Source organism: Tricharina praecox, assembly GCF_024521635.1.
Source record: "Tricharina praecox strain CBS 144465 chromosome Unknown BZA05scaffold_1, whole genome shotgun sequence".
Classification (NCBI taxonomy): domain Eukaryota; kingdom Fungi; phylum Ascomycota; class Pezizomycetes; order Pezizales; family Pyronemataceae; genus Tricharina; species Tricharina praecox.
In genome coordinates, this window is record NW_026250403.1 from 620,149 (window position 1) to 634,133 (window position 13,985).

The 13,985-nt window shown below is 53.1% G+C and overlaps 3 protein-coding genes across 3 annotated transcripts; 1 reads left to right on the top strand and 2 right to left on the bottom strand.

Annotated features, from left to right (window-relative positions):
* Positions 1 to 1,644: 1,644 nt before the first annotated feature.
* Positions 1,645 to 3,585, bottom strand: BZA05DRAFT_381456 (uncharacterized protein). Its single transcript, XM_051482013.1, has 7 exons — positions 3,203 to 3,585; positions 2,955 to 3,145; positions 2,883 to 2,900; positions 2,554 to 2,828; positions 2,312 to 2,501; positions 2,123 to 2,249; positions 1,645 to 2,037 (listed from the first exon to the last, which is right to left on the bottom strand). Exons 1-7 carry the CDS (start codon positions 3,284 to 3,286, stop codon positions 1,780 to 1,782), a joined length of 1,143 nt encoding a protein of 380 aa, XP_051344106.1. The 5' UTR covers positions 3,287 to 3,585; the 3' UTR covers positions 1,645 to 1,779.
* A 3,386-nt stretch (positions 3,586 to 6,971) lies between these two features.
* Positions 6,972 to 8,771, bottom strand: BZA05DRAFT_381462 (aquaporin). The gene is made up of 5 exons (XM_051482014.1): positions 8,240 to 8,771; positions 8,143 to 8,172; positions 8,054 to 8,083; positions 7,288 to 7,977; positions 6,972 to 7,231 (listed from the first exon to the last, which is right to left on the bottom strand). Exons 1-5 carry the CDS (start codon positions 8,349 to 8,351, stop codon positions 7,107 to 7,109), a joined length of 987 nt encoding a protein of 328 aa, XP_051344107.1. The 5' UTR covers positions 8,352 to 8,771; the 3' UTR covers positions 6,972 to 7,106.
* A 3,262-nt stretch (positions 8,772 to 12,033) lies between these two features.
* On the top strand, positions 12,034 to 13,877 carry BZA05DRAFT_365847 (uncharacterized protein). Its single transcript, XM_051481517.1, has 2 exons — positions 12,034 to 12,390; positions 12,463 to 13,877. The coding sequence occupies exons 1-2, from the start codon at positions 12,313 to 12,315 to the stop codon at positions 13,732 to 13,734; spliced, it is 1,350 nt and encodes a 449-aa protein (XP_051344108.1). The 5' UTR covers positions 12,034 to 12,312; the 3' UTR covers positions 13,735 to 13,877.
* The last annotated feature ends 108 nt before the right edge of the window (positions 13,878 to 13,985 follow it).

The following is a 13,985-nucleotide window of genomic DNA, read 5'->3' on the forward strand; positions in this document are numbered from 1 at the left end:
TTTCCCATTAAAAGCAGTCTCTCTTCTCATCTAGGTATCTCATCCAACAAAATCAAGTTAAGTCTTCTATCAAGTTTCAACAATTACCTGTAACTATTCCATTCTATTCTATGATATGCTATGTTGTCTTGCTACAATCAAGCCACGTGCCACCACGATCTATGTATCATACATAGTAGATGTACCGCAAGCCACCAACGCCTACCTAACAGTTAACAAAAACAAAAAACACCCAGCATCACGCCACGACCGAATATCATCTACTCTACAGGACGGCGAAACAATTGTAACTATCATGCCGCCTCATCAAGACATCAGACATCAAACACCAGACCACCCCGCCCGCCCGCCACTCCCATCATCCTGCATATGACCGTTCAGCTCCTTTACTCTATATATACTAGTAATATGTAGCGTCGGTGTCTCCAGAGTCCCGCATCGTGGCCCGCCAACTAGGTAGTTAGTCCAGCAGTTAGGTATCTATATATGCATACCTTGGGTAGTAGTATGGGAAGCATGTAGTAGTCAGCCACCCCTCCGGAGTCCGGATCGAGACTCAACCAATTCAACCAACACCAATACCAACACCGACGCTGTGGACCTGGGGTGTGGGGGAAGTTGGAATTGCAAGTCTGTAAGTCTGCAACAGCGGGACATCAGCCCACTCCTCCAGGTCCAGCCTCCAGGTCAATCAAGAATCGAGAGACACATGCGTACTATACCTACCGTAGTATACGGGGTATAGTTACAGTAACGGTTGCTCGGAAGTCAGAAGTACTGTAGGCAGAGTATACGTAGTAACTATCAGCATCCGAAGTTCGAACCGCTGTTTGAATGTTGAACTTTGGCGGAGTGCAACTGTGCAAGCCTCGCCGTTTTTTGTTCTGCTCTGTTCAGTTCTGTTCAGTTATATTTGAGCATACTCACCTGGTATAATTAAGTAGTATCCGAACCCAGTCTAGGTATAACCATGAGACTATGAGACTATGACAGCGTAGACCGGTAGAGTACTTCCGTTTCCGGTCCCAGTGCCCCCCTCACAACCACATAAAACAACCCCACATCCCCACCAAGTCGAGTGATCCCCCATGCCCCGCCCCCCGCCCCCCCTCCTCCCCTCCTTGTCCCCCCTCCTTCCCGCCCCTCTCCCGCCCCATCTTTCGCTTAAGCAGAGTACTCTAACCCATAGCAGATACGATAGTGTCGGACGTACGGTATCGTACCAACCGCATCTCGGGAACGACAGTTACTCACGCATGATATCTGCCCCCAAATATCTGCCCCCAAGGGCCAAAAGTGCACTTCACATTTTCACTTTATCCCGGATCGCCTTGCCTCCTGCCTCCTGCCTCCTGCCTCTTGGCTGTTGCCTCTTCCTCTCCGCTTTCGCTTTCGCTGGCTGGTTGGCTGGTTGGCTGGCTGGTGGGCGATCGGATCGAGCCCGGCGCCTGCACGCCGACGGATTCGAGCGGCTGGATGCATACGAGAGAGACTGTGTGTGTGCACTGTGTGCGCGGATGGCATCATTATGCAGTACTATACGTGGAGAATCTAGCGGCATTTTTATGCGCCGTGGATTTTCGACTACGGCGGATGAATAAATTCGCGTGGCCCTGGGCGTGGAAGAGTGAAAGAGTGAAAATATGACAGGATCGGGGGCGTGCATAATACTTGTTACTACCGAAGTTATGATCACAGTTACGGACGAAGAAACAACCCAAGCAAAAAAAGAAAAGAAGGAACAAAAAAGTAGCCATGAAACCCCCCGTCCTTCCGTTCCTAAACACCCAACGCTGCACTGGCCAGCTCGACGCCCTTGATTCTGGCCGCAATCTTTTGGAATGCAACTAGACGGGCCTCGTCGGGGCCCGCGTGCTTGGGCTTGATGTCGATGCTGAACGGACTGAAGCCGCAGTCGTCGGTGGCACCCAACCGCTCGACGGGAATGTATTTGGCAGCCTCGAGCAGGGCATCGCGGACCTCTTCTGGTGTTTCCACGCGGGGACTGAGCGGGTCGATCACGCCGATGAAGCAGACCTATCCACAGAAGATTTAGCTCCGGTCGAGCTGTGTTTCTCCGTGCATACTAATGTACTGTGCGGGGGAAAGGAAATAATCTTACCTGTGCGACTCCATCGGCATCTGCTCGGGAATGCTTGCCGCAGAGCTCGTAGATGCGGGGCTTGTCGGCTTCCGTCGAGAGCTGGATCAGGAAGTATCCGGCGTTCATCTGGAACATGCTTGGGAGGCTGCACGATGAGCCATCGGTCGAGCGTCTCCCGGAGGAAGGCAATGCACGGAAGCCACTCACAGCTCGCTGTAGTCGACATCCTTGCTGTGGACCGAGTCACAGTCTCCGCCAGGGCAGGTGTGGATGCCAATGTTCTTTCTCTCCGCGGCGCTGAAACGGTCGAGAACCTTGTTGTTGAGATCGATAAACGTCTGGAGCATGTGCCTTCCGGTCCATGGGTTTCGAGGATCATTCTTGCAAGCAAGGCGGCCTATATTCTTCAGCAAAAATCAGAAGGAAAAAAGGAGTGCTGCCAAACATACCCTCCGTAAAGTCGATCGAGACACGGACAGCTCCGGCCTCGAAGCACTTTCGGATATCTTTCTCGCACTCGTCGACGAGATCCTTGACGAATTCCTCCTTGGAATAGCCCTTGATCTCTTCCTCGAGGGGGTAAAGAAGGTAGAGCATGGAAGGAGCAATGACGGCCGCCTTCTGAGGCTTGGTTGCAAACTTCTTGGACTTGTTAAAGTAGTCTGCCGCGTACGTCTTGTATCTGAACGGGCCCTTGACGAGCCGGGGAAGCTGTCGGTGATGTCTGCACCCAGGTGTTAGCTAAACACTCGAGCTACTCAGCAGTGGGAGTAGTAACCCGTCGTCAAAGATAGCACTGATACGATGTTAGTATGGTAAGGTGATATGCCGGAAGAGAATGATAATTCACAAGTATTGCCCGTCCGGCAGGAGGCTGTCGGCAAGGCCGGTGCCGTTCAGAGTATCCGTGATCGGGTAGGTCGCAAAGGAACTGGCACGGTTCTCGCCGTCGGTCACACACCACTGGCCGGTGGCTTCCATACGCTCGATCGAGTCTTTGCAGGCCTCGTCTTGAGCCTTCTCAAACTCCTCTCTGGTGATCTAATACATCACGGTCAGTAATTGAGGGTTCACGACCAAAACCGTCTATTTGCATACCTTGCCTGCATCGTAGTTGGCGTACGCTTCCTGGAGTTTGGCAGGTCTCGGAAGAGATCCAACGGACTCTGTTGGGATAGGCATATCGATTGGCGGTAGTGAAGAGTTGTGTGGTTATGTAGAAGCGGTAGAGAAAAAGGGAGGGAGAAAGTGGATGCTGGGGATGATCAAAACAAGAGGATGAGGGAGAATATATAGAATTCAGGGCAAGGGAGAAGATGGGCTCTAGAGATGTATGATTTGTGCATCGTATGTAGGGACAGGCACATCGATTGGCACATCGATTGGCTGCCGGTGCCATGCATTGATTGCGCTTGATATCACGAAGCTCGTTTCGATAGCTTGGGTAGTTACAGGATGAAATTCGGGTTCCACAACCAAGAGTGGGTGAATGTTCTCCATGGACTGCAGCTCTGCACCACCACATGTAACTACACCGAGCACCCTAACCACAACCTCCTCCGGACAGCAAGACACCACGGACCAACCCACCGAGCGACCCATGACGGAAGCACGCGAATAGTCATGCCAGAACACCACCTCGCAGCACTAGTTGGTCCGACCTACTAGTTGGTAGTTAACCTTTACCCCGCCACGAGCTTCAGGTGTGCTGTTCTTTCCCCTGATCTGATTGCCATGTTCCAATTTGCAGCTGATTCCTGGCGATCTTTCTTTCTTTCTCGGCGCATTCACCCATTGAGTCGCGTAACACGCCGACCGAAATCCGTGCGAAGGTAGTTTTGTTGAAGACACAGCAGATCATTCTCGGCTGCTCTTGAGTCCTGACCAGTGGAGAGTTTCCACTCCTTCCGTCACCGGCCGCGAGGTTATCAACGACAACGCTCGCAAGCAGCCCGCCCCTCACGGACCAGAGCAGAGTGCGAATGTGCGGCCCCAACCCGCGCCAGTCTTATCGAAGGCCAGGCTTTGCTGGGTGATTCAGAGGACTGCAAGTGTTCAAAAGGGATTGTCTCGGCGATATCCTCCAACGTTGCGCTTCGGACTGCATCCGGGCCAAGGTGGTGCGGTGCGACCCACGCTACTATTCTAGCAGTATCTACATCCAAGCTACAAGTCGCGCCATTGGCGAATCTGGCAGCAGTCGATAACCCGCGAATATGCAGCTCTCGATGTGAACTCGCCAACCACGTCTATAAGTCGAGTCTCTCCTATCGTGCATGGGCTGTTGCACTGCAGTCGATATGTGCACTTTGGACACTGGGACAGCTGGGAATCGCACTTTGCCCCGAATTCTATTTCGAACAACGGGGCGTAAAGCCAGCAGCAGCGGTGCAGCGGTTCAGCGCATGCAGGAGAGTTGGAGGAGGAGGGGAGGAGGAGGGGAGGGGAGGGGAGGGGAGGGGAGGGGAACCTGCAAAAACAGACACTGCTGTGCGATCGACGCTGGTGATGTGCCCACTACTCCACTCTAGCCTCCCGTAGGACGAATCATGAATACTTACCAAGAGCTGCTCTACTCTTGAATCGTGAGACAAGAGTCTCTCCAGATGTCGGCTTGGCTCGAGTCGGTTACAACATACGAGTAGCGACGCTCCCGGCTAGAAAAAGAAAAAAACGCACTGGTGACTGCATGCTCGATGGCGCGCAAACTGTCGCAAGGGTAACTACGGCTCGATTTCAAACTTCATAGCCCGACCTCGCAACGGCTAAGCTTCGCGGATGGAGAATTTGGGAATGTTGGAATGCGGGGGTTATGTTGCCCGGGAAACGCATTGGGAGCCATGCGGAACTCAAGCCTACGCACGCTGATCCGCTCCCAGAACAGAGGAGAGGCAGGTACGGCGCACATGTTCGGGCTGCTGGATAGCCTGACATTCCGAACCACCACCACCAAAGGAAAGTCTCCCGCACGATCGGCATAATATGCTCAGTACCGCCGCCCGCAACACCCCCGCTGTCGACAGCCCACTCGTTTCCAATGGCTCCAATGACGCGGCAGTTGGATGGCATAGTCCATCCCGTATGCATCGGGCTTCAGCTGAAGGAAGGAATATGCCCCCACCGTACCTCACGCACGCATGCGTGAGTAGGTAGTTGGTGGTTGTCTCTACATATCAACAATCCAAAGAAGAAGAAGAAGAAACTTCAATGTAGCTCGACCCAACCAACAGAGACATCCCCCACCCCACCCCACCAGTTCCGTATCCACTTCAAGTATGTAGCGTATGATATTCCAACAGCTATGCCGTCCAGGTGGATATGTATCCCGCGAATCATGCGGATATCCCGGACCTACGGGATCGCAATTGGCCACCCACATACCTCCTCTAGTCTCTAGATGATGGAAGCCACCCGTCTCCCACGATGCTGCTGCACCCCAGTCAAGCAGCTGACAGCCACCATGGACTCCCGGAGACGGCAGATAACCGAAGCCTACGTAGGCTCCACCAGCCAATCTTCATTGGCGACGTAAATACAATTCCAACTTGACGGTACCTACCGGACTACCTACTCCGCAGCGCCTCCAGCCCAGCCGTGGGGCAACTACCTATGTCGATGTCGATGTTTCCGCCAACTTGCATCCAGATCCGTCCGGTGTCCGTCGCCAACCTCAGGAGTCTGCGTCCGAGTCTGCCTTGCTCGCTTCCCCCCCTCCCCCAACTCCAAGCCGATATAGACGCTCTGATCGATGCCATGCCCCGACGACAACACGCATGTATGTATGCAGTGTCGGCTGGCAGTGACTTCCGTCCGTCAAAAAGCAAAGCAAAGAAAAGCAAAGACAAGAAAAGAAAAGGAAAGAAAAGAAAAGAAAAGAAACGTGTGTGCACTGTGGAATCGGGAAGGAGGATAGCCGGAGAACGGCGATGTGCATGGAGGGCTGAGCCTCGCTGAGGGTCCGGGCGAAAGACGTGTGGTCTAGATGTATCATGTATGTACACATGTACACATGTATGTAGAGTGTGTGGAGTATGTATTCTTTCACCAGACAAAAAGCAATACGTATAGTTAGGCAGTTAGCTGCTGGTTCCGGATGTACACTCGGACGCAAACGCATATCCGGTCCAGAATGTCGAGTGATGGTGGGTGAGTATTCGGTACAAACGGTACTATCATACGTACTAATACTATACATACGTCTCGCTCGCTCACCTCTAGGATGCATACATGGCTGCACATAATACGCTGGACTACCTTACGGGATCTCGACATGTGAGCGAGATGTCTGGGTATTGGCCCCATCTAGGTAGTCACCAAGGTAAGATACCTACCTAGAGTACCGGAGACGGTAGCGAGAAGCCTGTGGTAGGTCTAACAACGATGGGTGGCAATGAGATAGTTACGGACGGACGGATACCATTGATAAGTGTAGAATAGCCCCGGCTAAACTTCAAACTGTTGCTAGCCACGGACATCGAAAAGTATGCCTTGCGTGGCAGTGGCAGTGGCAGTGGCAGTGAGACATACGATGTCTCGCAAGAGTGGCGCCGGGGTAGGTAGGGGGGGTAGGTAGACTAGGTACCTAGGTATCTACGAGATTGAATAAGTACATGTGTCATGAAAATCGGGGCTCGGTATCCCGAGGTGATGCGGGCGGTGGGCCTTTCGTTAAGGCTGCGTCCGTTCATCATCGGGCAAAATTCGGCGCAGCTCGGCGCGAGACTCTGTGGGCGAGTGCATCGCTATGACCGCGAATAGATACCCAGTGCAGTGGTTCTGCTCTCCCCCCGCTGGACGTTCTTTGCTGTAGGTGCTCCGACGGCGGTACCATCATGGGATCTCAAACTAAAATTCTGATCAAGACACAAGCAGCAATGACCCAATCCCCCAACTACTGTAATGTACATATGGTCCTCCTCCTCTTTCCCCAAATAACAAGAACAAAAACGCCCCCATTTTTCCATCGCCCGGTATCGTGACTATCGCCATACCGTCGTATCATTCAAGTCTTCTCTTCTTCCATGGACCCGCACAGAACGCGCGGGATCCCACCGGCAGGATCCACCTCCACCACCACGTCGCCGTCGGTCGTCGTTCCGGACAGTCTGCCGTTCTGTCCGGCAGGTTCTTTGTTGCGTTAGTCAGTACCAAATCGGTCATCATCAAACGATCCGAGCACTTACCAGAGGTAGCATTCCTCACGGTCACCACAGTCTCCTCCGGATCCCTATCCTGCCCCGGATTCGCCTCCTCATAACCCAGCTTCTTAACGAACTTATAGAAGCCGACAGCTGCAAGTGCACCCAGGGCAGGGCCAACCCAATATATCCAATGTTCCTTTGGGAAGCTGCGGGCGGCCACAGCGGGACCAAAGGATCTGGCAGGATTGAGCGAGCCTCCGGTATAATACACGCCTGCCAATTCAGCAACGAACAGTGCGAGTCCTATACCAATCGGTGCCAGGAACGTGGCTTTGTGCTTTTCCGCCGCCAGCATGAAGATGCAAAAGACCAGCTCGAACGTCAGGAACGCCTCGATGAAGACGCCCTGCGCAAGTGTCGTGCCCACTCCCAGACTTGTTGACACCGCCAGCGGCGTCGGGAACAGTCCGTTGACCGCCACGGCGGAAACTATGCTCGCGACTATTTGAGCTAGGAAGATAACCGCCGCCCGAGTGCCGCTCAAGGCACCGATCAGGAGCAGCCCCAATGTTACCACCGGGTTGAAGAGGCCCCCCGAGATCCGGAAAAAGATCCATACGTTGATGCATAGCGAGAAGCCGAACGAGAGCGCAATGTACATCAGCTGTTCGGGATCCGTGCGGGTCGTGTCGCTCTGGGGAGGGCTCGGGATATTGGCCACGGAGGTTCCGGCTGGGATGCGGTCAGTATTGCGCGATATGGCTCCGAGATGCACATTCTCTCTTGCGGCCGATGAATGGTGACTTACCGAATGCCATGAAGAGGAAGAAAAACGTTCCTGGGAATGTGTGTTAACTGACAGCTCCACGGTTGCAGGCGTGAATCATTGGAACCAACCGACAAACTCTCCAGCCGCCGCAACAAGATCTGAGAAAACAGTTCAGTATTGTCCGAGTACATAGCAGATACAGCACCCAGCGATCTCGGAACCTACGATTCTTGAAGCCGTTGCCAGGGAGATGGCCATGATTGTCATGGAAGGTCCCGCGCTGTTGTTCGGATCCGCTGCTCTTGGCCAGCGGAAGTAGCATCTTGTGGTTCTTCATGATGTCTGCGTCGATGATGTCGTCTGATGGTGATGTTGGAGAGCATCCCAGAGCGAGTCCGAAGTCTTTAAATCATTCCAACGTCGGAGCTCGCTGCTCTGAAGCACGTAAAGCGACAACAATCAAGGTACATACGACACGGCTGGAAGTGAAGAATCTCTCCATGACGAAATGCGTGCCAATGCATGGTGGAGGATAGTTCCACTGTCCGTCGACTCCGCTTAGGTGAGACATCCACGGTATTTAAACCACCACTCACACCGGCAGCGTATCCCCCATGCGTCAACACTCACCCCCTCACTCACTCGAACGTGACGTCAGTAGCTCCGGATAAGTATATCTGTAGGGCTACCTCGCTGCCGATCGTGAACCGGGCATCCGACGCCTGCCACGATGGCAATCGGACGAATACTGCGATTGTAGAGTAGTGTACCTCTTCTCCAGGTGCCGGTTCGGTCCATGGGTTTCGGCACAAGCGAATAACTAGCTTGGCCGTCCGGATCGACGTGGCTTGCAGTGTGCAGATCGGGATCTACTAGACGAGCGGAGAAAGTACGTGTCGGCTGCGAGCCTGTTGAGGAATCTATCTCCTATTGGTACCATACAATAGGAATTGATGTGATACTTCTTCGCAACTTGAATCCAACATAAAACTCTCAGAATTCTGCATACTGTCTCGGGTTTGCCCGTAGTGGGGGTTTATGTGCTGAGTGCTCAGCCTGTCGGCCTGTCGCTGGTTCTCATACCGAAATCGTGCTAAGCAGCCGCTTTCGAAGACCTCATCACCTCCAAGCATAAAAAAAACTCAATGACACAGTAACTAAACACCGATTGACCCTCTACAATTTCCCCAATTGTAGAGGGTGACTAAAATGGTTTCAGCAACCGGCCCACAGGCGGTGTTTTGGTGTTTTGGTGTGTTGACAGGCGTCCTGATACTCCGGCAGACGGACGCGCGGAGTCGACATGCGCTTTCGGCGGAGATCGAAAGCTCTCCACTGCACAGTCGTACCGATAAGAAGCCTCCTCCGGATTGATTTAGTCATTCTGTTTCATCGCCGTGTATCCAACCTATCTAGATCGGGGCACGCACAACTCCGGGTATCCTGTCTGCAGTAGTTACCGGATGATCACCACGAGGGGAATGGCCGAAGCACGCCAACAAGTATGTAGGTATGGACGGAGAACAATGCTACTGATGTTGGCATCTTTAACAAGAAGTATGTATTATACCTAGCTAGAGACGAGATCGTGGTACGAGATGCGGTAGCTGAATGGCTGATATGAAGCAATGAGGGCGGAGAACAATCCGGATCGCACCCCAAGCAAGAGCGGAGAATTGTACGGTTTTGAGGTTCTATCAACCGAAGTTGGGCCAGCATATGAAACCGAGTTGACCAGACGATCAGTGCTGGTGGTGCTGCAAAGCCACCCAAACTCGGAACATCTCTTCAATCGCTGCATTGGAGGGCGAAGCTGAAGACGCTGGGGCACGATTTCGAGCCGGAAGGCGGACGGACCATATTAAGGAGGCGGTCAGTGAGCTGTCAGAAGTGGAGGAGGACCAGGGGAGGGCGGGCCGATCCGAGGAGACGGAGCGGGTGGAGCGGATGGAGGAGTCGGCGTTGGTGGGGAGGGAGTAAAGAGTAGCTGGGCCGACTTCCTTAATCCTGTCATTATCACGCAATCTCTTCGGTGTTCTATACATTGTTCTGGTGTCTAGGCGGAGAGCGGGGGAAATGGGTTGTTGCATTGAGCCAGTCAACAAGACTGTAGACAGGACACCTGAATAGTGCGCACCGCCGTGGTCTGAATATGCTGCACTGGAACAACACATAAGCAAAAAAAAACATCCTGTCTACGGTCCAGATAACCAGCTCGATGCACCGATCCGCCTCCCCGCCCTTCGCCTGGGCAACTGAGACATACACCTCTCGTCCGCGAAGAGACTGCTGATCTTGGTGCGATTTCGCAATCTGGTCTTGTCGATCTCGCGCTCGATCTTCTGCCACAGCACCTTACGCATCGATACCAAGGCATCATAACGCCTGAAGGGGTGTTCCCGGGTTTGGCCGCGCCGTCTCGCAGCCAGAACGGGGTCGTCTGGTAGGTTAATCGTCTATTCCAGGTAGTGGCGAGCGAGGGCGTGTCCGGATTCCGGAATCGAGCCGGTATGTCATGTAGAACTGGGTCGTCGTCGTCGTCGTCGTGCGCTTGTCCGCATTTTTCTAGAATCGGTGATTCGGTTCTGGATTTGCCTTCCTTCGGGAGGACATATCCGCCAGTGAGTTAGTGTCGTTCGCACCAAGATCGCAAGATCTACTACAGCCTCTAACCACTTTTTCTAAAGATATTCCACGTCGTTTAATGCGGTGCCCCGCCGAGGCTGGGAGGGCATTTGTAGCCTTCTGTACTCTTCGAACCCGCTTCAGATAGGTATATATTTTGTTTCTTCATACTGCGTCAACCTGCTCCGGATCGAGCGCTCTAGTTAGCTGTCCGTTTCGGCTCCACGGTCGGGTCAATCACGCCGGTTTCTTTACGGGAGCTAGTGGAAACTGTACCTACAGTTGATTATGGTATCTTACAACGTTGATTACCACGTTTTGTGAGTGTATAAAGGTTCTGAGGTTATTCTGGAGGAGGAGGGGCTAGCTGAAAAAGAGCAGACAATGTATTCTACCATCAACGAGGTGGGCACTTGAAACTCATAAGTGACAGCATGGCTAGACACCGACTCCTTCAGCAGTGCTATGGGTAGCAGTCCCTGAATTCCTTGACAGTCAATCCGCCGGAGGGTACTGAGGCCGTAAGACTATTAGTGAGCATGGTTTTCGTGGGTTCAGTTACAACCTTTCGCTGCGTGGACTTTAACTGATGGCATTTTGGTGTTCAGTGGTCCCGTACACGCTGTCGACACTGTAATCGACTGGCAGCGGACGATTCCACTTGGGCGATGAGGCCTCTTTCCCAAGAATATCCATCACACCGCTAGTTTCTGCAACTTACCCATCGGTCACGACCGGTAGGCGCCACGGACGAGGACAATGAGGAGACTTCGTCATCCGCCAGCAAGTCCCTTTGACCGGCGCCATCGGTGTTAGCTTGCATGTAGCTGCTGAACAAGCTTTTCATATGGGTTCTCGTCCGTTTGCCATATATACTGCCCGAGACCTCATTCCGGTGGTTTCTTCAAGCCCTTCGCGGTTACACTTGTTCGAACCCGTCTACCGCAACAGATCCACCACTAAGGGAGCACTAGGGTGGTGGAATTAAGGTTGAGAAAAGCCTAAAAGGAAGCGCGGAGCACGGGCTATCATTCTGTTGTCATTGCTTTGCTTTGTTCGTTTCCGCGTTCCTTCATTAAGTTACCGGCTACTTAAGAAAGTGAGTAAGTCCTGTGCTCAAGGTAAATAATACGCGGCAAATTTCAGTAGACCTCAAGGATCCAGCTTCGTCTCGAGTGATCCTAGGTGAACCGGAACAAAGAGCGGAGAGCGGAAAAACCTTTGTCCGTTCCACTGGATGTCGATACATACACAACCTTCTTTCGAAATGGATGAATCAAAGAAAGCACAGTTGCTACAAGCCACCAAAAAAAAACAGAGGGATCACTCGATAATTAGTGAGTATCCTTGCGCTTGTGGTTAAGATGTTGTGTGCAAGGGCGCGTTTTCACAAGCGAACATCATGGACACGGTTGCTTTAACGTTGCGGCGCGTTTGACCTGGCAACAAGGAAACCGGCCAAAGGACACCATTTTATTCTCCTCCTTCAGTCCCACCTCGCCAACCGCATTCGATACAGACCCAACCCTCTCAACTGAGCGTGCGGAAAGCGTGTCTGTCTGTCACGACAACCTCACCCCACGCCCTCTCTGTCACTTTTGCTTCTTCACTCTGTCAACTGAAGGTTCCTCCACTGCCTCGCCGGCGTTCACAACCTCTAATACTCTTCCAAAATGCGGTTCAACTTTTCTCGAACTCTAATTATGGTGCTGAGCATCCTACCATTAGTTTTCGCTCAAGACTACTACAAAGTACGGGCCTCGTCTTCTTCGTCTTCTTCTCCGTCGCCTTGCTACATCCACAGATAAGCTAACCGCGAACAGATACTAGGAGTCGACAAATCGGCCTCCGACAGAGACATCAAGCGCGCATATCGTACGCTGTCCAAGAAATGGCATCCCGACAAGAACCCCGACAAGCCCGAAGCTACCGACAAGTTCCGCGAAGTAGCCGAGGCCTACGAGACGTTATCGGACGCCGAGACCCGCAAGCTATATGACCGCCACGGCGCCGAGGGTCTGAAACAGCACCAACAGGGCGGCGGCCGCCAGCAACACCACGATCCCTTCGATCTCTTCTCGCGCTTCTTTGGCGGCGGCCACTACGGCGGCGGAATGCAGCGTGGCCGGGACAAGGACGTCAAGATTGCCGTGCCGCTGCGCGACTTCTACACCGGCGCTCGAAAGACCTTTTCTGTCGAGAAGCAGCACATATGCAATGAGTGTCAGGGAAGCGGGAGCACGGACGGACATACCGAGTCGTGCAACGAGTGCGGAGGCCGCGGAATGCGCATCGTCAAACATATGCTCGCCCCCGGAATGTTCCAGCACGTGCAGAGCGTGTGCGATAAGTGCGGCGGACAGGGCCAGATCATCAGCCACCCCTGTAAGGTGTGCAAAGGCCAAAAGGTGGTGCGCGGGGAGGCTACATTCGAGCTCGACGTGGAGAAGGGTGTGCCGAAGGGGGAGACAGTGGTCTTCGAGAATGAAGCCGACGAGAGTCCTGAATGGATCGCGGGTAACCTCCGCGTTCATCTCGATCAACTGGATCCGGACGGAAAGGTGGACCCAGACAATGTGGATGAGGTGGCGCATGGCCCTACCGACGGCATGTGGTTCCGACGGAAGGGTGTCGACCTATACTGGAAGGAAGCCCTCAGTCTTCGGGAGGCTCTCCTCGGCGATTGGGCCAGAAACCTCACGCATCTCGACGGACATCTGGTTAGACTGGGAAGGAAGTTGGGAGAGACCATCCAGCCCAACTTTGTCGAGAGAATAAAGGGCGAGGGCATGCCCATCTGGAAGGACGAGGACGATAAATACGGCGATCTAATTGTCGAATACCAGGTTATCCTGCCAGATCTGATGGAGAGCGCCATGAGGGCGGACCTGAATGCGGTTTTCAACAAGTGGCTGGATAAGAAGACAGGAAGCAGTGGAGAGGGCGAGTCACCGGGGGGTTTATTGGGTCCGTTGGCAGGACAAACCGTGACGATCTGGCGGTGTAAAGATCTCCCTCTGACAGAGCTTGTTCCTGCTGTTTCAGCCTTTTTGCTTGCAATGGTGGGTGGAATGTTTTTGTTTCGAAGGGGCTAATTACATATTTACAATGAGAATGGGATGGATCATGCGAGGGGGGCCAACTTTTGTGTATTTTAGGAAAGGGTTCCGGATTCCCGCTGCAGGAGCTGATGGTTTGTATCCATCCATAGATGATTGAGTTTTTACCTGGTCCAGTGTCGTCGTGATCATTCTGAGCCGCGAGCACGTGAGTTACTGAAGTATGTATTGTACAACTCACCACCTATACGTCCAGCTTGAGCCGTCTCCTTGTCCAACCATCCATC